We start from the raw sequence: 26,354 nt of genomic DNA on the forward strand, positions 1-26,354 counted from the left end.
CATAAGTTAAGAATTTGGCACCTATTTGACAAATGCATATGAAATAAGACTCTTTAATCAAGTGTTGCTCAGCCTGTATCTGCTGTGTTTGGCTTGTTTGCTTTTCTGTGGTACCTTTTGCATTGCCATTCCTATGCCAACAGCATGACTTTGTTGTTGTGACAATGCAACTTTAGCTGTTAATGTATAGGATGAGAAAAAATTCATGGTGGTGACATATTGTTAACTGGAGTTATAACAACAAAATTTGTGTGCTTACATCTCCACGTTCCCCACCAAAATAAGGCTGGTATAAAATCTGTTACTGAACTGCTAAATTAGAAGATGAAGAGAACATATTCAACGGGGAGGAAAGTTTGACTGCAAATGTGTGAATTTTGCACTAGAATAGATGTTCAGGTTCTCTGCGCATAGTACCCTCTTGGTACTGGACAGGATTCACAAATTTCCAGATATTTTGATAAAAAGAGAAAACCATGCACCTGCCGGCACTGAAAAGTTCGGAAGCCACACCTGCAGAGAAATCTTTGCAATACAAAGACCTAACCTACAAAAAACAGATTAGCTATAGTAATGTTCTCCATATGCTTGATGTTTTGTTCTCAAAAGGGTGACACATTCCCTCCTGACAGTAAAATTATCTCTAGCTTGTTTTAAATCACCTTCTGTTGTATAGAAATAGCTAAAAGCAGTGGAGCTTCGTTTGGACAAATGCTCTTTTATGGGCAAAAATTATTCTTTTCCAGTTATTACTCTTGCCATCAGGAGGCAAGAGTATAGTTACATCCACTTTTTTAAATAATATGAAATTAAAAAAAATTATGGATCATTCAGTGACCTACTCAGGTGTTAATTAGGTTCGTTTCTGTGATATCAATTTAATTCAAAGGAGATGAATATAAATATTAATTGCCTTATTAAGAGAGGAATCTTTTTATTAGACTCAATAAGAAAAAGCAGAAACAGCTACATTGCCTTTTCCTGGTAACTTAAACCTGTGACCAAAAAAGGAGCTCACCATCTTCCTCTACCCGAGACCAAATAAATTTGAGGGGCCCAAATAAGAAAAGCAAGCTGCATCTTGGAAAACATAGCTTCCCTGGGCCAGGGATCGCTCACAGAGATATTTAATTTATGTCCACACAAATGAGAATATGACCATGTTGGTGAGGAATGCCTGACTTGCCCTCTCAGCTGGTAAGCTTCTGTAATATCATCCCACAGAAAAATATACTAATTTCCTCTACAAGCCCTGAATGCATAGTGTCTCCTGATGTTAATTGTGAAAAAAAAAAACCCATTTCCCAGTATCTTTTGGCTGTAAAAAAATTCCTAGGATACCCGAGACTAGTGACAGTCGCACTCTCATTTTTAAATGAGATTACTTCATGATTTACATTAAATAATTTTCTGAGATGGGGGTTAGGTTTTGCTATTGTTTTGTACCTTTTAAGATGAAAGACACAAATATATGAGGAAAAGTATGCAAACAGGAACAGTTTCTTGTGAAAGCAAGAGTGAAGGTAGTAGCAAAATTAATGGACCTTGGAAACATGAAGGACTTTAGTATCTTCTCCTGTTCTGCCACTGGGAACACTTTCTCGACAAATGCATTTAATTGATCTGGCCTTGTTTCCCCATGCCTAAAATTTGGGATAAAATTATATAGGAATCTCTGTAAGGATCTTGAAATATCTTTGTTGGAAAATAGTTTAGAGTGTGAAGTGTTGTGGGCACCTTGTGTCTCAGGTGGAATGACATTGCTTCACGCATCTCTATGAGCCAGCCTTACTGAGCTGGCTCCTTCTAGGCTTGTTCTGGACCAGCCTTTGGCCATTCTGAGTCTGCGGCTGAACATCACAGCTCTTCAGCCACTCTCCAGAGCCTTCCTGGATAATCTACTGTGCCTTGAGGGAAGGATTTTATTTGAAGTCAGATTTTAGAAATGAAAAAGAAACAAGTTATATTATGCAGAATTTTGCAGATTTTTTTGCCAGTTGCAAGTGTGATAACTAAGTAATTGTCTTTTCAGATCAGGCTTGGTATACACAGGTTCTGTTAAGGTTTCCGAGGGAAAAAGATTTCAAATCCATGTGTCGTTCTGACTGCCCCATCAGTGCCACTTTTGATTTTTTTAACTCCTTACTCAGACACACTTTGCCCCACACTGCTTTCCGTGCTCGTCCTCTTTTTGGTTAGAAAAGAGGAGCCACAGAGCCAAAATCTTGTTTCCAAATTCCTCAGCCTCTTTTTTAATTATATTGAGCTAACTATGGAGCACTACTTGCTTCCTGTATGGGCATGATAGTGCTAGACTAGCAATCTTACCCTTTTACTTTACCAAGAAATCATGCTTGTGAAGTGCAATGAATGTAAAACAGAATGCCAGTGAAATCCGCCATCCATCATGCAAAGCATTTGAGATTGTGCACAGCCACTTTTCAGCAGAGGCTTCATTTCTGCTGTTTATAAAGACTCCCTGGTGCCTGAGAGAAGAATAGCAGCAATATGCAAAGGTTTATAAGTGGTTTGAATACTCCCCCCCATCCAAGTAATTGGATTTTAAAAAATTTTGTGGAGTGGAACGGAGCAGCTTCAGAGACAGCTCTTTTCTTATTACTATCAACAAGGGGTAGCTGAAAGATGCCTAGTGATTTCCTTCCTTGGTTATAGAGTTTAATGCATAGAAATTAATCATGTTTTATAAAAGCTGATGGGTGACACTGATTTTTACAAGTGGCTGTTTCATTAGCTCAGATATTGTTATTGATTAATTTTGAGGTAAAGCCGAAGCAGATCTATTTACTTTATCACTGTATTCCTTACAATGCATAGCAGCCATTGCTGCCAGTTTGTTTATTGTGGAATATGTGCTATATTACAGGATTTTGTTTCATATGACTTTATTACAGAAGGATTATGGATTTATGTGGTTAGGTTTACTTAATGATATTAGTGTATAACTCAAGAGAACCAGTATGTGTTCGTGTGTGCAAATCTTGTTTTCTGGTTAAAGGGCATGAAGGTCCTTATAATGTTTTGCTCAGCTTAAATGTATCTGCAATCGTATCTGCAGTGCTAGGTAAGCCTTGTTTCTCTTGCTCCTGACTTGTTCTGGCTGCTGATTCAAGTTACACCTACAATCAAGCAAAGTGCCTCAAAAGCATACTGATAAAAACTGGCAGCATTATTTCTGCCTGGGCTGATAAACAGTTCTTGACTTTCCCATAGCCGCTCTACCGCCCACCTTCCTTCAGCTGCAAGTGGGATGTCATGGCAAAATGACAAATGTTCCCTCTTTAATACTTCTTCATGATGAACTGCTTCATATTTCCTTCTGCGGAAAAGTAAAATTCTTAAGGATGATAATTCCTAAAAGTTTTCTACACTCATGAAAGATAACCAAACCACATCAGTATTTCATTATCTTCCCTTTGAAAATGGTGGAGTTATGTAATGTACATGCTAATAAATGTACATGTTATACCTCATCCATAGCTCTCCTGGGTGAAATCTTCACTTAGGAGCTTCTAGATCGTGAAACCAGGCACAGAGATTGTGTAACATTAATTGTATAGGAATATTTGACATTGTAAGGGATGCTGTAATTATTTTACAGTGTATTTGGATATGTGATTTGTAACAAATAGTTGAACCAAGCTTTGTTTGCATAGTCCAGCAATTTAGAAGGTGATTTATGTGAGCAGAGCCTCCCTGCATTGCTGTGGGATATTTTTAATAGAACAGATGAGAACAGGCAGGTTTTTTCCTTTGCACATGCCTCCTATTCTCATTCCTGACCTCATTCCATTAGACCAGGGATCTTCTTATCTGACTCTTTTTATTTCCTAATCCTTCTGTGTTGAACAAAGCAAATCTTTTTCCCAAAGTCTTTATGGATAACCTCCCTAGCAAGTTCTTCTCAGAGATTGTTAAATATCTGGAGCGTGAAATTGTGCGGAGACTTTTGGAACAGAAGTGGAAATGTAAACTCAGCACTTGCATTATGGTCACATGTTATGTGATTAAACTGTTTGATGTCTATAAGCAACAAGGTATATTTCAGATTAAGACCAGAATTTTATGACTGTTAAAGCCAAGCAATTAGACAAGAAAATGTGGAATATTCCTTTGGAAAAATATCAGTCATTTTAACTACATGCATGTTTATCGTTGGTGCTTTTTGTCCATACAATCACAGCATTGCCAAAGTCCATTAAACAGAAACTGATTTTTACATCAGGCTTCTGTTACATCCAGAATTTTCAAAGATCTTTTTTCCTTGATGTTTTGGACTTTCTTTCTATTTAAATCTTTGTCTGTACCTCATCCTATTTTTTGCCCTTTTTTAGGAGAGTTTTCCTAATCTCTGCACACATCAATGCTATTTCCTGCTTTGAAAATGTATGTTAGATATCTACTCTTTGAATACAACTTTATCAGCAGCTGTAGCTGTATTTGAGCACATATCTTAGGGTGATACCATAAGTCTTCACTAGCTGGTAACAAAGTAATGTAGGACTTTGCCTTGGTAAAAATACATAGCATCTAATGTTTATTTCTCTACTAGTAGGGATTTTGCACTGTCAGTGACCTAATATGCTTTTGAAAAATCTAAATATTAGCAATCCTTAGCTTTCAAAGATTGGAAACATATAGAGTATTACACCTGTTCAATCTAAAGAGTGGACATAGAAACATTATAAAAGAGAAAATTTTAGATTTATACCTTTTCTGGAAATACATCTCTTCCCTTTGCTGTAATCTTCTGAAGCTCCTCTGCTTTATGCAATATTTTTAAAAATAACTGTCCATGTTTCAAAGGTTACTTGAATGAATATTTTTTCCATGTATAAACTACCCTTCAGGTAATTGCACCCCTTCAAACATCATGCAGACAATTCAGTACTTTTGATAACTCTCATCAGTTATATAGTCATTGTTACAAAGTCCTGGAGATAGAGGAGAAAGAAAAATACCAGAGGAAGTATTTCATCAAAATATTTACACATGCATATAAATCACAGTCCTGGGGAGCCAGGAGTTGTTCTTTAGCTTGGTGAGGTTTTTTGTTTTGCTTTTTTGGAAATAAACACAGTTTACCAGTGTGAAAACACAAAAAAATCCTTAAGCTTTCTGTGCTGAATTTCATCAGCCTTCTAGCCTGAACTGTCTGACCTCATAAAAACATTTCCCTCTCTGAATTTTTTTTTGCCCTGTGCTTTGCCCTGTAGCCTTATCTCCATGTCCAAATTAATTTTGGGCATGTTGGCAGAGCTGATTGCAGGCAGAATTGAGCTCTGTTCCCTCTGGGAGGCAGCTGGCTGGGGGCCAGCCCTGGCCGTGCTGCAGTGCTGAGCCCTGAGCTGCGCTTCTCCAAGTCCCATTAAACGCATCCCAGAGGGGTCAGTGCAGAGACAGCGCTGCCTGCCGGGCTCAGAGCCTCGGCACGGAGACCTCGTGCCTCTGTGAAAGACCTCTGTCTGCCCACCATCTCCTCCTTCTGCAGACTCAAACAAGGAAGGCATTTAATGATCTTCTGTACTTAGCTGTACTAGCTGTTATTTGAACCCCTTTCTCATCTTGTGATGTCTGCCTTTTACTGGGGTTTCTTTTTTGCTTGCCATATCACACATCTTTGAAACCTTTTATTATGGCTTGTCGTGTGCTTTGCTAATTAAAACTAATGTTCTGTTTTAACTTTTCTGCTTTTATCTCCCTGACACAGAGACGCTTACACTCATCCTTAGTAGCCAGCACATTATTTTCTGCTTTTTCCTCAATCTCTTCTCCACATTTAGGTTGCACCTTTTTATCCTTCAGAAAAGCCTTGGTCACCTCTGCCTCCTAGCGAGCTAAAGTGACAACATTTCACAACACTGAGGATCATGCCCCCTTTCCAATATTGTGTTTAGTGTCCACACTGCTTCACCCCCAAAGTGCAAGTTTCAGTAAAATTTAAATGTGTTATTTAAACTAAATGCTGAAAAAAAGTACTCTGGCCACACATAGCTTTCCATTTATGTATGAAACAGGAGAGTCCTCCTCTACCATCACTAACATAATTGTGAATATATAGTATTTGTTCATAGCCTGCTGTGAAATGAGTGCTGAAAGCAACCTTTGGGATTTTTCCCTAAGTCAGAAGATGGAATTTGTTTTTAATTTCAACTGGGATGGGAGTATATGCAATTTGTCATGAGAAATCCTACATATGCATGAGGGGCTTTAATATGGACTTTGCAGCAAGTATGCCCACAACTGGGAGTTTCAGCTGGAGAGCTGCTTGAGCAGATATGGCTTCTATGTATTTAGTAACCCTCACTACACACTTTTTTCAGAAGCTCTACGTGAACCTGTAAACAGAGGTTAATCTTCCCTTTAGCAAAGAAATGATGTAGCTGTGCTTTTCTTCTTGGGCCTCTCTGGATTTACGTTTTGTGCTCTAAGGAAGGACTGTTCTCACTTCCTGAGTTTGTAAACTGTATATTTCAATGATGGTGACTTTTTGCTTTATATGAATCACTTTTTTAAATTTTATAGTTGCTTCTCCAAATTGCGCTGAGTACTGCAATTCATTCTTTAGGAGTTAAACTTCTTTCTATTTGTGCTCATATGTGCTTCTACTGGTCACTTTGATTTCAGTGGCACTGTGAAGGAATGGTTGATTGGAGAATTACTTATTGTTGGTCCCTTAAAATGTACCAAATGGCTTTTAAGAAACACATCTTAGCCTTTGAAGTTAACTTGTGATAGCTCCTTTTTTATCCTTTAGGTCTTTGCTGTTGCTTGATAAATAACAAGTTCTAAATTGGTTCTATTAAATTTGATGTGTCAATGTTACAAAACCAAGAGATTTTTCACAATATATATTTAATTTGACAATTGCTGTGAATGTGTCACCCTTCAGCCCTGTTGGTTTCCAGATTAACATTAAAACAGTTTTGAAGGCAAGTGGGCAGCAAAGAGGTTTCCATTTTTGCAGCTGGGAGATTTTTGAGAAAAAAAACAATAAGAAATAGAGAGTAAAGCAGAAGGTTTTCCTGAAGGACCACCTGTGTTTTGAAATACAACTCAAACCACTTCACACATTTAATGAGTTGCATTCAACTGCTCAAATATTATGTAATTCTCTGTAGCTGTGTGTATATGTTTATGGATAGATCCGTGACTCAGTCACAGAATATTCTGAATTTGAGGGGACCCACAGGGATCATTGAGTCTGACTCTTAAGTGAATGGCCTGTATGGGGATTATGTGCTCTATAAAAATGCTATAATAATTTCCATTTTAACCAAAAGTTATGATTTAAAAAATGAAGTCATTTGTATGAAAATATATATACAGTCTTATATTCTCCATTTGTTTGAAGTGAATTCTTTGAACAATACATGTAGCACAGTCTTAATAAGTATAGTGTTGAAGTAGTTTTTGATACTTTGTCTTTCCCTTACAAAATCTCCACATTTCAAATCACAACCAGTAAACAATTATTAAAAAGGAGGTGTTGATGTCTTTGGGAAAACAGGATGTTTTTAGAGGCACTGTTAAACAAATAACACCTGGGAAAGATAATTGAATATTAATCTGTGAATGAAAACTCTCAAAAATCAAGAACTGAATGAACTTCAAAGCGTCTTCTGTCTTTATACCTCTAAACCTGATTCTCCAGGACATATGAGAGATGTATTTCTAGGGAAAATGTAAAAGACAACCCCATTATCTAGCCTTGTGGATTTTGTTCCCTTAACTTTGAGAACAAAAACCCCACTTTTTTTTCTTTTTCAATGTCATTTCTTTTTCAATGTTTAGTGTGATAAACAGGTGTACAAATGTAATTTTCTGTTCTGATGCCAATTTTAAAAATGTCAAGTTAACAGTTAATAGATCTACCAAAAATATAAAATTATTCTGAAAACCAGTAACAATTCAAGGACTGTATAATGCTTGTATTGTCTAACTTGAGTTTCCTACTTCTTTTTTTTTGCCTATAGACGCCCTATTTTTGGCCATCAAATTGTTGGGAGCCGGAAAACACAGACTATGGTCAGTGTAGAAATACTTCCTATTTCTTTTGCAAATTACGCATTTTGTTAATGAATGTGTCACAGCAATCTGTCTTGTTTCATCCCACTGTTTAAAACATAATATGTCATGTAATTCCTGTGCAAGAGCTACTGATATTGAAATGAATATGTTGCTACCTTTTTCAAAGTTTGTGAGAAGCTTATCAAAGTCATATTTTGGAGTGGATCTGAGGAAAAAAGAAAAGAGCCCAAGCCCCAAAAGTCAAGAGTCATCAAAATCTACCTTACTATTTATATTCTCTGTTTGCTCCAGCAAGTGTGATTATTTACAATGAGAGAATCTCAGTGAAGCAGAGGAGACTTTATTGATGGTTGTGCAATGCTTATTATGAGATTGAGAACCAAAGATTTGCCTAGTTTAAAACTCTTATCTCCAATATACACCATGTGGAAAATTAGTGATTATGAAAACTAATATAGTTCTAATATGAACTGTATTGGAAAATACAGTTTATTTTTTATTTGCCTGTGACTTGGGAGCAATGTATTAGGAAAATATATTATTAAAAATTATAACAAATTCTGTACTTCTGTACAGATTCTGTACTTCTTCTGTACTCAAATAGTGACCTAATTTTTAAAGAAAGTGTATCCATGAGCAGCCTCCTGTTCATTCTAATCCAAACTGTAAGTACTGAGCTCATCTGAAGACCAGGTAACTGAGCATATACATGATAGGTTATGTTCTCAAAACTTCAGACCATGAATATCTTATTTTACAGCTTTTCAGAAATGTAGGTGAATGTTCACTTGTAATTTGGATTCTCTGCCCTTGGGAGCCAAAGACTTCGGGATGGATGGTTCCAATAAGTTCTTCCTTCCTTTTTAGAGCAGGCTCAGTTTAATTTCAAATACATTGCCAAATAAAGTAATTTTAAGCTGAAACGCTCAGCAGAGCTGCATGTCTCCAAGGTATAGTTTGAAAATGTGACAATTTCGTCATCCTATTGGAGTAGAAAAGTGTTCAATTTTTCACTGATATTTGAAGATGTCCAGTAAATAGTTACTGAGAGCTCCCAAGGAAGAGGGATTGTTACCATATGTGTGTGCTGAGCCACTCTGTATGAGGAAAATAGTCACTAAAGGAAAAATGATTGATTTACCATTTATTACTTCATTAAAGTCACCTAATATGTTAAAGATCAGCAAGTAATTAACTGGTTTAAGAGACATTGAGTTCTTCAGCTATAATGTATCACATTACTGGGATGGTTTTAATACATAATTACATGCTTACCATGTCTGAATTTAAGATCAGGCTGAGAAAGTTTATATTATTGTCCTTTATTCTAAAGTAGGAGATACTAACTTTCCTGTCATACCTGATCAATGGATTGGTCAATGAATTATAAACCTTAGTAAGTAGAAATCTTGTATAATGTGTCCAGGTTTGCATGCCAGGAATACAGAATTAAACTTGGAATCAGCGTCTTCATCATGCAGGGAGGTGCTTTTGTTGAACAGTAAATTTACTCATTTCAGAGCTTTTGAGATTTAAATATGTTTCAGTTGCTGAGGTAAGCTCTTTGGTGGCAGAGGGAGCAAGGAAGGGAAGCAAACCCTCCAATCTTGCTATCACATTTCTCCTTCAGTGTCATGAGTCAGAAGTGCAGTCCTGTATGAAACAGACCCACAGCCTCCCCACGCAGCAGGGCCAGAGCATTGTACTAGAGCTACCAAAGGGGACTGTAGGTCACCAGAGCTGGATAATGCTGGGGCATTTGCAGGAAAATAAACTTTTAAGGCACCTTTTCAATAATGTTTTTATTAGGTTAGCATCATCCAAATCCCAGAGATTAGGATTTCCCTTGTAAACAATGGTGATCAGAGGAATGCAGGAAAATCAATATATTTAATCAAAATGTTTAAGGAACCAAAATAAAGCTAAAGTAGGTTTGCACATTCTGCAGATTTTCATGGTAATTGTTATTTCCTGGAAAATATAGTACATAGAATTTATGTTATTACAGATATGCAAATGCATTTCATACTTGTCATGCATTATGGTGCTGTGTAGTGCTACCAATTTCATGGACTTGTCTTGAACGAGCTTAAAACTGTGCCCTCTAAAATTATTGACTGAGGCAATTTTTAGTGGCAGGCATTAGAAGTGTCTCAAGAGCAGGAAAAAGCAAACTCCCTCTGTAATCTTCCTTGATCAGAATTACTAACAAGGCAAATAAATTTCTTTGCCATTAACCTATTTTAACTAGCCATTGGAAATACTCTAGAATTTTATTTTATTTTAATTTAAAAATTAATCCTAACCATTCATCTTTACTCATCCATAACTGAGCTACTGTCCAGAATGTAGCATACTGCCAGGAAAATAATCTATCTTAAACAAGAAATTAAATGAGATTGAGATAATGTGTGTTAGTTTATTGCCAGAACTAACTAAGAAAAAAATAATCCTTACATATTTGCAAACATGTTAATATCTTCTATAAAATATAATTTGATCTATATGGGCTTGTAATAGCAATTATTTGCCTTAAAAAGTATTTTTCTATGGAAAGTATAAATGAAAAAGATCTACAAACAGAATCTTCCAATATGTCACAGACACACTCTGATAATAAAGCTGTAGTGCACTGCTACGTCGTAGTGGCAAAAAGAGGGCTTGGATTAAGTTATTTTATGTCAAAATGGAAAATAGCCTTTTGATTGTAATTTCCAAAATATTGACTATGATCATTCTGAAGTAGCTGAGAAACAGTCAGTTTTCTTAAAGTGCTGAAAATCTTCCTACTTTTTCTTGAAAATCATGCTTTAAGTGTTGTCAAGAGAGATTCCTCAAATTGCAAATAATTTTTACAAAGGCAGGTCCTTAAGTTCCATCTGTTGAAGTTCTGTTTTAGTGCCATATGTCTTGGAGTCCACCCAGGCAGGACATGTTGTTCTTTGTAGAATCCCATTGGTTTTAGAGTGATTATGTTAGTGAAAATAAGTAATAATGATAACAACTACTATTATTAAGGCTAGAGTAGTTCAAATAAATTTGCTTTTTCCTGTGAGTTAAGTCATGTTCCTGAATGTGTTTTTGTGACAAACAGAATTGGATCTCAATTCAGAAAAACTGGCTCTTGAAATAGGCACAGCTAGTGGCTGAGCATGTGACCTGCTTGGAATTATCTTCTCTTTTGTTACAGATAAAATTTTGTAACTGATGGATTCTTTTTTTTACTGCATATTATAAACAGGTCATGTCATTAAGGATTAGTTAAATAGAGGAGCTAATTAAGACAATTGCATCCCAGAAAGGGGAGATATAATGCCACATATGATGTTGTTATTCAATGTGCATTTGGTCTCAGTTCTAATGGAACCTGTCAGGTTCTCTTGGAGGTTTAGTGACTCACAGCTGTTGCAAATTTGAGGCATTTAGTCCATTACTGTCCTCTTTTTTGAATAAGTAGAAAATATGAAATGTTAGGGAAAAATTCCATTCACAACAAAATGGAAATTTGTCTTTTTTTCAATTCTTTAGGCTTAATTTAACATATTTGTGAATATGTAAGAGGATTGTAAGAATTTCAGACATAAAATAAGAAGAATTAGTAACTTCTATTCATTTTTTCTAGTGAACTTTTGCTGATAGTGCCCTACTATCAGAGGGCACCCAAAAGAATCTTTGACATATCAGTAATAGTCTTAAGGATGTTTGAACATACTAGAAGACAGAAAGTCAACTGTGTCTATATAGTTGCAACAGGATGTTTGAGCATTGTAAATTTTTTTGTGTGCATTTCTCTCAAATGAGTTAAAAATGGAGGAGGACTGCAAAATGTTGTTGAGTTTGGTGAGTTATGGAGAACACAGTAGATAATTGATAATGCAACATAAGTTTAAGGGCACTTGACCATGTGATCTTTAAGTGATGCTAAATGAGACTGTTTTTCTCTATCTTCAAAGCAATTTCTTAAATTCTGTTGAAAGACAAGTTTTGAAAATGTAACATATTTTCAGTAGCCTCCCAAATAAAGTCACTACAAAGTATTACAAAGGCAATCTCCTAGGAAATTAGAGCAATTATGGGGGATGGGGTAAGTCTTAATTAATTGCTCCCTTTTAAAGCGTGAGATACTTTAAAAATAAACTGACAGAGGCTTCTCCATGCTTTGTCTCTTCTGCTCTGTTCTGAACATGAGCCATGTCAGCTGGCTCATTTCCCTCTTCTCTCCCTAACCCACAGCAATGCTAAAAAGTACATATTGCACAAAAAGTAACTGCAGTCATGTATCATGTTTTTCATATGTTGAAAATTTTCATATAATTTTCTCTTTGGAGTCTCTTGCCTGCTTGTTTTCCATGCTTAGCTTCAAATTCCTCTATGAAAATTTGAGTAGTTCAGGAATTTCCTCTCTCACTTGTATTTCTATATCCTTTACCATAGAGTGACTGTTTGGAAGAACTGTGTGGAGAATGCATTGTATATTTTCATTGCCCAAATGCACAGGAAGGATTTCCTTGGCAACAGCTTATTAGTAAGCAATTTGTATTTGAGAAATACTGATCCCTATTGCTTAACTGAACTCTGCTGGAACACTGCATGTTCTCAGCATCTCTGAAAATCAATCCATAACTATGAGTCAATAGCTTGGGGCAAAACTGGTAGCAGAGAAGCACTTTTGATACAAATTGTCATATATATATATATAAAATATTTGTTCCAATTCATGCCATGAGAATTTACAAAGAATGTGTGAATAGTTTCTGGAGAGCTCTGCCATTCTATAATCTCAAATCTTGATTCTCAGTTCCCTTTTTTTTTTTACAGCTAATGTCAGACTATGTCAGCAATGACTCCCGCAATCTGTTCTTTAAAGTCCTTAATACAGATCCCTCTGTTAAGGACACATCTCTCAAATTTTCTGGATTTCTTGGTGTAGTAAGAAACAGACTTTTCCTACCAGATCTCAAGTAATTTATTAAACTGTTTCTACGACTGAGTTGTGACTCCTTAAGTGAATGACTTGCCTTTAGGAAGCTATATATACATAATATATTGACTAAGATCTTGGTGACAGGACTAAGTGTCACTACAGTCTACCAAGAATAACAGCCTCTCAGGAAAAATGTGACTAGTGTCAGTGCTTGCTATGCATAAAATTTGATCTGGGTAGGATCAAATCAAATGAGCTTTAGGAAGGACACTTATATTAGCAGAGAGGTGGTAGAGGTTACCTATAGTGTTTTTTCCCACTCTGAATTAATATACCATTATATTTCTCTGCATAAAGACATTGTTCACTCATTAGAAGCTACCTCTGTTATATAAATGATGAAAGTCTCACTTCAACAAGCATGGCCTTGAGTTTTGTTCTGATCCTTGCTGATTCTGACATTGACAAATCACTGCAATGAGGCCTCTGTAACCAGAAGGCATTTCCAGATAAGGCTTTCCAGTCATCTCACCACTTCAGAGTTTTGTGCTTACCTGAATGATTCTTTCCATAAAATTGTAACTTATTCCCATTGTATGAAGAGCATGAAAAATGTATTTGGTCAATGCACATGGATGCACACATAAGAAAGGGTAACTGATGCAAGTACATGTTTCTGCAGTACTGTTTCAAAAGCATTGATAATCTGCATCTAGGTCCTCTAATAATAAAAATAAAGTTTCTTAACAGAATTCTGATATTTCTAAACATAACTTGGAATTTTTTTAATTGCTTTTAAGTTTCTATGTTGAGTAAACTAAATAAGTTACATAGAATGTCAGGAATTGGAAGGGAATCACAGGGATAATTGAAGTCCAGCTCCTGGCCTTGCACAGGACACCCCAAGAATCACACCATGTGCCTGAAAGTATTGTTCAAATGCTGCTGGAACTCTGTCAGGCTGGTGTTGTGACCATTTCCCTGGGGAGCCTGTTCCAGTGCCCAACCTCCCTCTGGGTGAAGAACCTTTTCCATGTATCCAACCTGAACATCCCTGGACACAACTTCTGGCTTTGTCGTGGGTCACTACAGAGAGGAGATCAGTGCCTGCCCCTCCTCTTCCTCTAAAAATTAAGCTGTAGACTGCAATGAGATCTACCCTAAGTCTTCTCTTTTCTAGGCTGAAAAGCCAAGGGACCTCAGCCCCTCCTCCTGTGACTTTCCCTGATCCCGTCACCACGAGTGTCCCAGATTAGTAAGGTGTGGAGGAGGCAGTGTTGGTGTGCTGCTGTGATCACTGTGGCATGTCTCACGTCTTCTCCAGCACTGGGGTCCCTGTGGGCACTGTGGCTATTTGAATGCTGACCCTAATGGAATCTTAGTGCTGAGGCTGAGGTCCCCATCACCGTGGGAGGTCCAGGTAGAAGGTGTGGAGGCAGCAATGCTGGCACTCTGACATGCTCTACTTTGCATGCCTTTTCCTGCCCATTGTCCCTGGAGCTGTAGGCTTTCTGACTCTCTGAAAATATAACCATAATGGAAAGTTGAAAGCATTATGATAATATCAAGAAGCATGAAATGATTCAATGGATGTAGTTTTAAGTCATATTTGACAATTGGATATTCTTAGTCTGATCTTGGGTGACTGTCCGGTTTATCTCGGCTGTTTGGGGGGCCTTAAAAGGCCCGGGGTGGCCTTGGGGCAGCCCGCGTATCGAAGGACGAGAAGAGGCTTCAGTTCTTCTTTCGGTTTTTATGTTTATTAATTGTTTATCTAAAAGATGTTCTTTCAGCCGAACAAAGATCTGCTCAGCAGTCAGCCATGGGCACACTGTCTGCCCTCCCGGGCAACCACGTATCTTTATACCCTTGTGACGTATACAATATTTATCATTTTTCCCCAATACCATCTATTCTTATAACTCGGTGTACTCTCAGTAATAACCAATCCAAAGGTGCCACCGTGGCCAAAGAAGATGGAGGAGAGGAGGAAGAAGAAGGAGGACAGGACACACCCCAATTCCTCCATCTTACTCCTCTAAACCCCCCTGTACATAAATCCTAAACCTTGTGTCTCACTCTCTAATTAACTAATCCCTTCACCATTCACCCTGTGAAGCCCTCATCCTTGTCGTCTCCTGTGTAGGGTTAAAGTCCAGCCACCAGACACTTCTGGCAACATTCCAGGACTCCCGAGCCCCCCAAGGTGGTCTCGGAGGCTCAGCATCTCAGGACTGAGATCTTGAGATCCGACAGGTGACCTTTCTCCCATACCAGTTTTTTGTCACCTTGGCAGGGTTTTCCAAGGGCAACATCATCTGGGGACTTCTGTATGTTGAAGAAGAATTAGCCTTTTTCTAATTCTTGATCTCTTTGGTAGTTTGAAATTTGGGTTCTTTCTTGCCCTTTGTTTATGTAAAAAAGTCCTCTGCTTGTGTAAATCTATAATTGAATTGCTTTCCTGAAGTGTTATGGGAAAAGAATAGGATCAAAGAGTAAAGACTAGAAATGGAGAAAAGTGTTTCATAAGTTAACGTTTTGATGATTTGGCAATTTAATGCAAATAAACCTGATCATGGTCTTCCTTCTAAATTAATTTTATTAGCCTTTACTTAAAAGTATGGTTTTTTGGTAGATACACAGGGCTCTGTGGTGACCCATTTTTAAGACTAAGTGAAACTCAATAGCTGTTGCTAAGGGCAATTTTTTTTTCTAGACTAAAAGCAGAGGTGACCTAAAGATGGTATGAAATAGCCCTAGAAATCCCAATGTTTAAATAAAAGAGTTAATTTCATGCTTTCCATCCTGCAGTCATGTTTTGTGCTGATTGTCCTGTAATTCTCCATCTGAAGCAGGCACTTGCATATAGAGGGAGAACTGCCTGCCTGCAGGGCACTTTGAAACCCTTAGACCTTGCAGTACTTGCTTTTTTCTTTGCTCTTAGATACAGACTAGGCTTATAACACACTGGCTCTGAAAACAGGATTTTGGCTCAGGGAGTACATAAATTTAGCCTGGTCTCAGTGGAGATAACGAGTGGTCAGTGAAAGCACACTTGTGTGAATCCGGCTGTGATCCCACTGGTAGTTATGGAAGGAGTTTGTGTGCGTGGTGGGAGGGGTGCAGGTGCCATAGTCTGTGGTCTTCAGAGGCCCAGTTGAACTCCCATTGAATTTAGCTGTGGCCTTTGCTCCACTGTGGCAAAAGGGAAGATTTAGCCCCTGTTTAGCAATAAGATAAAATTCCTCAGTGTGGGTTTTGGGTGAAAGTTCTGGGTTTTTTTTTGGTTTTTTTTTTGTTTTTTTTTTTTTTTGAGTAACTATAATATAATGTGTATTCAGTCCGGTTTCTTGAGCTAGAATGAAGCGTGTCATAAATCTCTATGATCTTATCTAAAGAAAAAAATCTATTGAGGTTTCATAGGAGCTTTCAAATGCAAGTGAACTGTCAAGAATAGGAAACAAGTAGCGAACCATGAAAATGGTTTGGTTTTTTTTTGGATGTGACAGTTTAAAAACTTGCAAGAGGCAAAGTACAGGCATCCTCTCTATGCAACTCTGGCTTTGTAGTCTCACTTGAAACTCTCAGATTGCCCACATTTTCTGAATGCCTGAACAGAATTTTCGAGAGCTAGTAGACTGTATTTACTGCATAGCTACAGGAATGTATTTCAACACTTGTTTCTTGTTCAAATACCCATTTATAAACATCACTGGCCATCTTTCATTATGAAATGTTACAAATTAATACGGCCTTTAAAATTATTGGCGAATCTGTTCGCTCATGGTAATAGTCACTTCTAAAGCACAAGCTATAGCATCTAATACATAATTCACTTTAGTAGAGGCAATTATGTTGATTGCAAAATCCATCAGAATACACTGGCTCTAAAAATAAGTGTATAAGGCAGTCCATATTTAGCAAATTGAGGTTATTAATCAGACCCTGTTCCTTGCATATCATTCATCCCCATGGTGAACATTTTTCAGCACCCTTGTCAGGGAGGGGCAAGGAAGGGCAGGTAGGCAAGAACTGAGGTTGGCAAGAGTGCAGGCAGGAACGAGGTAGCAGCATGGATAGGCTACAGGGCTGGTTAGAGATCTATCTACAACACGACTGGAGCCTGTGCCAGGGGCAGTAGCTAGGCTTGAGCACAATTCCTGGGTACAGGCCTCAGTGGAACCCCTGGATGGGGTCCTCGATGGAATTACAGATCCTTGGTGTTCTGAGGGCCCTGACCAGGAGCTTTGTGGGATAGATAAATAGAGAGCTATATACAGAAATAGAGAGCTTCAGTTAGAGATCCTTCCTACAGGCTGCACGTCTTGTGAAGCTGTAAAAGCACTGTCAACATGTGGGATTAGAAAAGCAGACACTGTAATTCACTGAAATTCTGCGAGATCCTGACTCTGCTTTGAGAGGGAAATTGATTGACATCTTCAAAGTCCAGCTACTGGACAAGTACACTTACTCCATGTGTGATTTGGTGCAGAAAAGGAGTGGTGCCTGTGAAAGGTACCATATTTCAATCCATATTTCAAATGTCATTGTCCTGAAAGTCAGAAGAACAAAACCTCACTACTCTATATCTTCAAATGATCTGAAAATGAGGGTGATATTCACTTTCTTGCTTTCCAACCTGCTACTAATTTTTTTACAGATAAGCCAAATAATGTGATAGATAGCATAAACTGGTGAAGACAAATTCCTGAGCTGCTGCCAGCTTTTTGTGGCAGTACAGTTAGCTGTTGAATAGAGGCTCAAACATGCACTTTTATAGGATGTAATTGTTAGCACAAAGCAATGGCAATAAATTGAGTCAGAGTAGGAATGTCCTCCAGCACTTTTTCCTCCGACAGTAGTGGATATGCTGTACTTCTCACAACAGTAATTTCTCCTTAGGCATATTCTACCTTATTCACAGTGGCACATGGAGACATTTCTGGCATAAGGAATCCAAGCCACAGCTGTTTTAACCATCAGACTCCTCTGAAGGGGAAGGGATCTGGATATTTCAGTTTAAAAAAAAGGGTCTGAGGGATAAATATGATTTTTTGAGTCTTGGCCAAGTCATGCTCATAAATGAAAACCAAACATCTTTATATGGACTGGGAGGAAAGAGGGTCATTAAAAGAACCCTGAAGGGAAAATGACTGCAGTAGAGTTACAGTGTTAAATTAATAATTTGTCAAGCTAATTCATCTCCTGGTGACCTGCTGGTTGTTTCTCTGGTGTTGAAATCTCTCGTATCTGAAGATACTTTTTTGATGCAACCTATCCTGACAGAAAGATGAGCAGTCAGCTACCTCTGAAACAAGAATTTTTGTAGGAGTAGCAGGAAATATTATCCCAAAATTTGCCCACAATGGGACTCAAGGAAGAGCTAAACTAACTAAAAGTGTCTGCACTGGGACTATAAGAATGTGCTTTAAAAGTTTTGATCAAGTGCAGGAACAGGGAGCTTTTATTGTTTCTCTTCAGTTGGTATTAAATTGGTAGAGAAAATTTTGACTCCTGGAATTCCCAGAACTGTCTACACATTATATAAAGTGTGTATTTTATTGCTAATATTTACAAGGGGCTTAGGAATTTTTTTTCTTGTTCAATGAAATAACCAATTTTGAAGGAAAAGAGGAAAATACTTCACCTTAAAAGAAGTGAAATGACAAAGACTTTCTCTCTCCTCAAGAATCTCTTACCAGTGTACTAATTGTGAATGCAGCCTAGGTACAAAGGGTCCAAAATTCATCCCCTCATCTTTTTGTGATGTTTCAGCATGCATGCCAATGCATTAGTGTAAGTGTATAATATAATGCAATGCATGAAAGCTATAGAAACTCTCTGTCTGCTGTGTGTGACGTGGATCTAGATCTGTCTTTGTAGATTTTGTAGACACAGAAACTGCCTTGGAACCAGAGGGTATGTGGGGGGGCAGGGAATAGAGAAAGAGACCGTGGCTTCTTATGAGAGTGGAAAGTGAAATATTATAAAATGAAGTACACCAAATAATACACACAAAAAGAGGAGGGGAAGAAAAGAAAAAAAATTCATTAAAATAGAACTCATTTTACATCAAGTAACACCTTTAATTGCAGGTAGAAGTGCTTGTAATCAATTCAACTAAAAGAGCATTCACTGCAGTGGGTTTGCATGCATTTGCAGGTATCTTGTCAGGAATAAATATTTCCATGGCATCTTAAATTATATTTGGGTTGACTAACTTAATATTCAAACCTACGTGTAAGATGAGCACATCCTTCTTCCTAGTTAGGAAGAGTTAAGTTCCTGTGTGAAGTTATTTCCCAGAGAGGCTTTGCTTCTGTACTAGACCAGCTGGCAGTGGGAACATTCCTAAGCACAACCAGCAACTATGGGCTCTTTTTGCTGATTGTGGAGATAAGTTAAGGTTTTATCACCTAATCTGATCAAAAGATTCATCCATCTCACATGAGCAGTGCTCTGAAGTAATGAAGTGGGTAGGAATTAGGATAGAATTCCAATTAGGAATTGTACTGCACTCACTGGTGGGGGAATCTGTAAAATATTCAGAGTTTTTTGGAAAGTATTTGCTGCTAAATAAGGTCTATTGAAAATGTACTTTACCATTTTATTACTAAAGATTCTGCATTCTGTCTAAATGAAGTGGAGGAAGGACAGGTCTTCTGAAGGATTTTTGGATTTAGAAAATAAATGAAAGAATATTTTTTCTCATATGTAGCAGATGACGCTTTTTTTCATTTTTAGGTCTCACATTATTTTCTAGTTTAAGTATTGGTTATAGCAGACTAATCTGTATGAGACATGAATTTTATCTAGAATTATTTTTTAGCTAAAATCTTCTTAGGTTGAAAGTTTGTGTTTTCTAAATATAGACTCAAAATAAATAAAAACATGTATTTGTGGTCTTACAATCCTGTTTGACTAATGCAGCAGCAGCTCCTGCTGAAACTCTTATGCATTATGATTTATACACAGACAGTTTGAAAAATGTCTTTGCCATTTTTCTTTAATGTGCTAGTTCCCTGGCCATTAAAAAGCCCTGACCTTAAGTACCTCATGAATTTTGCACATGATGTCTGTTGCATAAAGCAGATTTTATTATTATTTAATGAACCTATGTATCTGATCCATCATTTCAGTTACAATCCTGGTAGCCTTGATCCCATATTTAAAGCTTTCTAGAACAAAGGGAGAAATCAAACAATAAAGCTAGCTTTAAGCCAGACATGAAGCTTTATTTCTCATCTGCCATGTTTGTGAGATGGTGGCAAATTCTGTTTATTTTATTCTGTTCCAGCTGTTTACCTCTGCAAGCGGACAATGCAAAACAAAGCAAGGCTAGAACTAGCAGACTATGAAGCTGTAAGTACCTGGCAAAAAGTAAATTTCTCTGCTGGGCCTGATGAGCCTGTGAAATAATGTGAAGCATGAGAACTATGGGCATTGTGTGTGAAAATTTATCAGTTATCCTGTTCTTCCAGCTTGTGGGTGTAACAAGCTGGAAGAAGCTTGTCCAGTTAGCCTTCACTGTCATCTCTCAAACACCATTTAAGAAATGATAACGAAGGCTAACTGGACAAATGTTGAGAATACAGCCCATCTGTAATCATACTCTGCTCAGATCCCCATGCCAGGATCGCAAATAACTTCACAAATCCCAGCTGCACCACGAGTGTTTGGAAGAGGTTGTTCTCTACAGCATCTAAGGTTTCAACAAAGGATCCCTGGCAACATTTCCAAAAGCTCTTGATGGATGTAGAAATGTGAATCTCATTCTTTATAAGGGATGCTGACACTTGAGCCTTTTCCCATCAGCTAGATGAGAGGCAAAGAGGCTCAGACTAGAGGCATTCCTACTCCCTGACAGCTGTGCTGTGCCTTGGGCAAGGTAAGATAATTGGGGCCAGGAAGAGCTTGAAAAAGGGAGACTTGGATTAGCTGATGAGGATGGCATTAAATAAGAAGAGAGATGGCTCGAATTCCAACTCTACCCCCAAAAATTCCTGAATTTTTCATGAATCTGTCAACACAAAATTCATGAACAGCCCTGTCTCTGGGCTGAAAGCTGTCCAGCTGTGCTGCTGTGACCTGATAGCAGGATAGTCAGCCTGGCCTCTCAGCACACCAGACACTCCAGCCACAGCGCCATGCTGACACACTGCATTGCTTCTTTTGGCACAAGCTTGTTTTTCAGTGTGCTGCGCTGTGGGACATGCATAATTTTATACTCACACGTCTTAGAAAACTCCCCTTCAATGTACAATCCATAAGAGCCTTTTCTGGTATTGGCAAGACCTCTAGAAAGTCTGCTCTTCTCTTTCTGTAGTCTTCATTTTCAGTGAGTATGGCACAGAGATATGTTTGCAATGCATAGAAATATAGTAAAAATAACACTTTTGTTAAGAGACTGCATACATGCTGTTTAAACTGGGAAGAGATTTAGAAAGCTCTGTTGGAGACAGTGAAAATGTTCCATCATCAATGGAAGAAAGAATTTTGCAATGATTTTACAATTCTTCTTCCTGTTATTATTAGTAGGCTGCAGAATAGATACATTTCCTGTACAGTATTGAAGAACTATAGTCTGTACTTTTAAAAATGAGGATAGCTGTGGAGGTTTGACTGTACTACCAAAAATGGCAGCCAACGCTGTCCAGTGGAAACCATTTGCATGGATGACTGATGAAGAATTGTCATGTGGATCATCCAAATGGACATAGCTGCTGTTATCTTTCATTGATACATACTTTCAAAACAAGGATGTTTCTTTGTACTATTTCAAAATTGCTAAAATAGCACACAGTATATACAAATGTTTCAGAAATCCCATGTTCTGCTGAAGGATGCATCTACCCTTTTTATCAGAGTTTCAAAACTAAAATAGTCGAGGCCTTCAAAAGTATTCCATCTCATTGGGTGGCAAGAACAAACTTTATATCAGATAAGTAAGGTCCATTTACACTGACACAGATATCATGACTTGTATTACGTTTTGGTGAGGGGGAGGTGAGGAGAGGAGGGAAATATAAAGTCAGAACCTATTAAGGAGTAAATAACTTGCAAGCTAACCCGCTAAAATTGTGATGTATTTGCAGGAGAGTTTGGCCAGGCTACAGCGAGCTTTTGCTCGGAAATGGGAGTTTATTTTTATGCAAGCTGAAGCACAAGCAAAGTAAGTTCCTTTGGAGATGTGCAGTTTTCATGTCGCATGATTTTTTCAGGGGAGGGGAAGTGGTTTGACACCTTTGATGTTTAAAATTACTGTCCTTGACACTGTTTCCTTTAAATGTCCTGTGACATTGCCAGGGTTGACAAGAAGAGAGACAAGATAGAGAGGAAGATTCTCGACAGTCAGGAGCGAGCATTTTGGGATGTGCACCGTCCGGTGGTGAGTGCTGCTGGAGCCACGGGGTCTGTGAGCAGGGCTGCTGAAATGTCACCTTCTCTGCAGCTTTGGGGTGGCCTGGGCACAAGTAAAACAGCAGCAGGGTGAGGGGTTGGGGCTTGCCTCCCTCTTGTAAGGATCTTGAGTTTATATGAATCTGGTATTGCAGACTTCAGATGTGTCTGCATCCAGTTCACGATTTTCAGTGAATAGATGTGTTGTGCCTGGTTTTTTTGAATCAAAAAGTACCTGTCTTTGACTATTATCATCTCAAAGGTTTCCTGGGTATGAGTCACACAACCAAAATTATCAGCATAACTAAAAATACTCTTAAATAAGTCTGACTATTTTTCTTTTTTAGTCTTCTTTTTTGCTTGCTAAGCCTTTTAACTTCATTCCAGTTATGCTTCCAAGCTATTTTTGAAGTACATAAAGATTAAATATTGGCTTTGAGCTGTGGGAGTCACTGTCTAAACAAGATTTGTCTGAGTTCTTTGTCAAAGTCCATCTGAAACAGAGGTTTAAAAAAGAAAGTTTCTTACATACTCAACTATACTTGAGTGCTAAAATTGTGAAAAAGAATGTCAATTGTTACAATAATTCCAAGTAAACTGTACTTTTTTTTTTGCTTTACTACAGAGCAATATTGTTTTCCCTTACTTAGATTTGAGCTTTCCTTTCCTGTTTATGCAGTTTGGTATCATTACCAATGAAATCATATATGAACTATATCTTTTGCTCTGACACTGGGGAAAGCTACTTTTAGTGGGGGAAGTAAAATTAGGTGATGACACATGTGGAAGAATAGAATGCAATGAGACAGTTTAAATACAAAATAATAAATTGATCATGGTCAGCTTACATTTGCAGCTGTGGAAGTGAAGTGGTCATAGAAGAAATGGATTTTTAGGTAGGATTTATATTGTCAGATAGCAAAAATAACTTGATGTGAAAAATTCCTGCCACAGGAAATAGATTCAAAAAGACTGGGATATTATTGTCTAATCACTGACATAAAACAAGGAAGGAGATCAGAAAGTGATTTTCCATCTGATGTAGGTTGGAGCTACATAGGGAATAAACACAAAGTATCTGTGGACCTGAGACCTGTGAAGGTGAAGAGAGCTTTTATATTTGCTGCAGAAATGGATCTAAAGGTTTTGAATCTGAGAATGAGATGTTATTTTCAGGTTTGGAAGAGATGCATTGTTGAAGCTTCAAGAGAGTAAAAGGGACCAGGACAAGAGGAAATTGAATCTGATTAAGAGCTTTGGCTGAACTGTGGATAAATCTGCCTGGTCCAGCAGATGTTTTTAATCTGGCTGTAAACATACCTAGGAAATATCAGAGGCAAAAGGCTGGCTTACAGTCAGCAATGCAGGTCCTGGCTTTAGAAGTTATAAATAGATGAATGGAGAGGTTCATACTTTGGTTAAACTGCTCCTCTCAAGAGTCAGTGAAATAATATTATTTTTAAAAACACCATTATAAATTTACTGTCACAGTAAAATCCAGAAGCTTCTTTTGAAAAGAACAAAAGATAAAACACAAAAAGACTGAAAAGAGGAGGGTGATGCTAGAGCTAGTTTCCATTTGTAATGGATTTTCAAGCCTCCAAAAGGCCTCCCAAAAAATTACAGAAATGCTACTGCAACTCTGGAGAACTAAATTTTTTAAACAGTTTTTAAAGGTGATGTTTGGATAAGAATCTGTGTATAATATAATGCTTATTTTTATTTACAGCGTTTCACCTTTTGATAAAAGTTCAGAGGCTAGGGGCAGTGACAACATAGTTCTAAATCCACTCCAATGTAATTTTTTTTTTTACTGAAAACAAGTTTTGAGGATCAAATGTTTTATTATTTTTGGTTGGATGGTTGGTTGAAGGTGAGTAAATAAATATTTTTTGGGGTTTTCTTGCAGGCATCCTGGTCCTTAGTTGCTTTATCGCTATGTTTGTTACCTACCCAGATACAGTACTGATACAGAAGATGTACATGAAAAATATAAACTATGAATATTAAATTTGCATTGTATTTCAACTTTAAGTTGATGAAAGGAGCAGAAGGGGAAAGCAAGGCATCATTCCTAAAGGACAGTGCAGCAGTGCACTATGGGAATGGGAGACATGAGAACAGCTGCATGGCACTGGAGCCAGGAGAATGGGGAAGCAGAAAAAGCGGATGATTAGGTATCAGAAATGTCACTGTGACTCATAGGTTTAAAAGAGAAAATTAGCCAAGGTTCGACATGTGAAGAGGATTTGACTCAAAAAACACCACTGTTTCATAGGTCCAAGTCAAAGGCAAGCTTGTAGGTGATTACAGAAGTTCTAGAAGATTTATGCCAGTCTGAGGGACAGACAAATTCTTTAAAGTCATTTTGACTGTTACTTTGGATTTGCTGCTCCATAATTTTTTTTCCTGGGTCTTCAGACTGAGATGATGCTTGGAGACAAGCTAGAGAAATTGGATTTGGAAAGGTTTATTCAAATAATCATCTACTGCTCAATTTTCTTCTGAGAGACAGTTAAGAGAACAGCTTTGTTATCTCACTGTTTAGTTTCCATTCCAATGTTTATGTAATTGCTATTTCCCTGTGGGGGTGTTTTGGTTTGGTTTTTTTTGTGGGGGGGAGGAGTGGGGGTTGTTATGTGTATTTCAGGGTAGGTATGTGGGAGTGCAATCTTGGCCATTTCTGTAAATCCCAATTTCTGCTTTATGCAGAAAGATCTTAGCTTGCAGTTAAAAAGTGTATGGCCGAGCTTCAGCTGTACATAACTGCAGCCAGCAAAGACATCCCAAACCATATTTAGTTTTACTAGTTCAGATACCAGCCATAGTAAAAACATGGAAATTTGTGTCAGGGAGAGCTGTATAAATTCCCTTGCAATCCTAGGAGAAAGTCCATGTTGTTATTTCCAAGGTAGAGCCAGTATCTGGCATAGGTCTCAGATTAGTATTATTCACATAAGTGATGCATTTCTCTCGTTGATGGCAGAGTAAACACATCTTGAAAATCTTTCTCTTCTTTTCACCTACCTAGAAAGTGTATTATTTTCACAATTTTGAAACTTCTGTTGATAACAGTGTGAAAATAGGCAAAAAATTGGTTAGGAGGATTAAGGTGTTAGTCAGAAACAATAACAAATCAGGCTAAATTGGGGAAGTGAGTTACTTCTAGGAGAAAGAAATTGAGAAGCTGCTTTTGCTCAAAAAGAAATATCATGCTCCTTATTAAAGTCTTTCAAAGAGAACTTGTTTCATCTTTTCTGAATTATTATCTCTTTTTAAACTCCATAATCTTACACTTGTTAAAAAGGGACAAACAGGTACTAAAGCAGTAAATGCTCTAAAACATTCTCAAACCCACACTAACTACAGTCAGAGCAAAGTAGCTGTGGCTCACTCTAAAATTAACTCTTTTAGGTAACAAGCAAGATAGCTGATGTCTTGCTGCTACAAATTATTCATTTTTCTTCCTGAGTTACATATTAATGAAATAATATGGCCATAATAAAAAAGTCCTTTTGGATACTTGCTGAGATTCACATTATTTCAGAAGATAGTGGGGGAAGTATCCTTTTCTTTGAAAGTCACCTGTGTACTTTGTAACTGTGAAAACTTGAAAAAGCATTTCATTTTCTCCAATGCCTCTCTGACCTTTGCCATCAGTCTGTGTTGATTGTATTACGGTCATGTTTAGTAGGTTTCTGTGCAGTTGTTTTTAAAATGAAGATGGGAAATACACAACAGATGTGCTAGAAAACTGCATTGTCATGTGTCGCTCTTCAAAGTTTAAACACTGGCTGTGGTTTAGTCATACTGTGATTTGATAAAGCATGAGCATGAGTCAAAGTGTGAGCCAGTTCTTTTATTCTGCCATTTTTAACTTGGTTAAACCCAATCCACAGGACTTCTATTCCCATAATAGCTGTTACTATTTTGCTTGATTATGGTGATTATTTTGGTTCTCTGGGAAAAAATGGATATAAAA

General features: G+C 37.6%; 1 protein-coding gene across 7 annotated transcripts in view; it reads left to right on the forward strand.

Annotated features, from left to right (window-relative positions):
• The window catches only part of RGS7 (regulator of G protein signaling 7), a 235,175-nt gene that overhangs the window by 172,262 nt on the left and 36,559 nt on the right, over nucleotides 1-26,354 (forward strand). For all 7 annotated transcript variants that reach the window (XM_064708439.1, XM_064708433.1, XM_064708436.1 and 4 more), the window contains 4 exons: nucleotides 7,995-8,046; nucleotides 20,271-20,335; nucleotides 22,069-22,145; nucleotides 22,280-22,361. In XM_064708439.1, coding sequence (XP_064564509.1) covers nucleotides 7,995-8,046; nucleotides 20,271-20,335; nucleotides 22,069-22,145; nucleotides 22,280-22,361 — 276 coding nt within the window. The remainder of the gene's footprint in view (nucleotides 1-7,994; nucleotides 8,047-20,270; nucleotides 20,336-22,068; nucleotides 22,146-22,279; nucleotides 22,362-26,354) is intronic.

This window comes from Zonotrichia leucophrys, chromosome 3 (assembly GCF_028769735.1).
Source record: "Zonotrichia leucophrys gambelii isolate GWCS_2022_RI chromosome 3, RI_Zleu_2.0, whole genome shotgun sequence".
NCBI classification, from domain to species: domain Eukaryota; kingdom Metazoa; phylum Chordata; class Aves; order Passeriformes; family Passerellidae; genus Zonotrichia; species Zonotrichia leucophrys.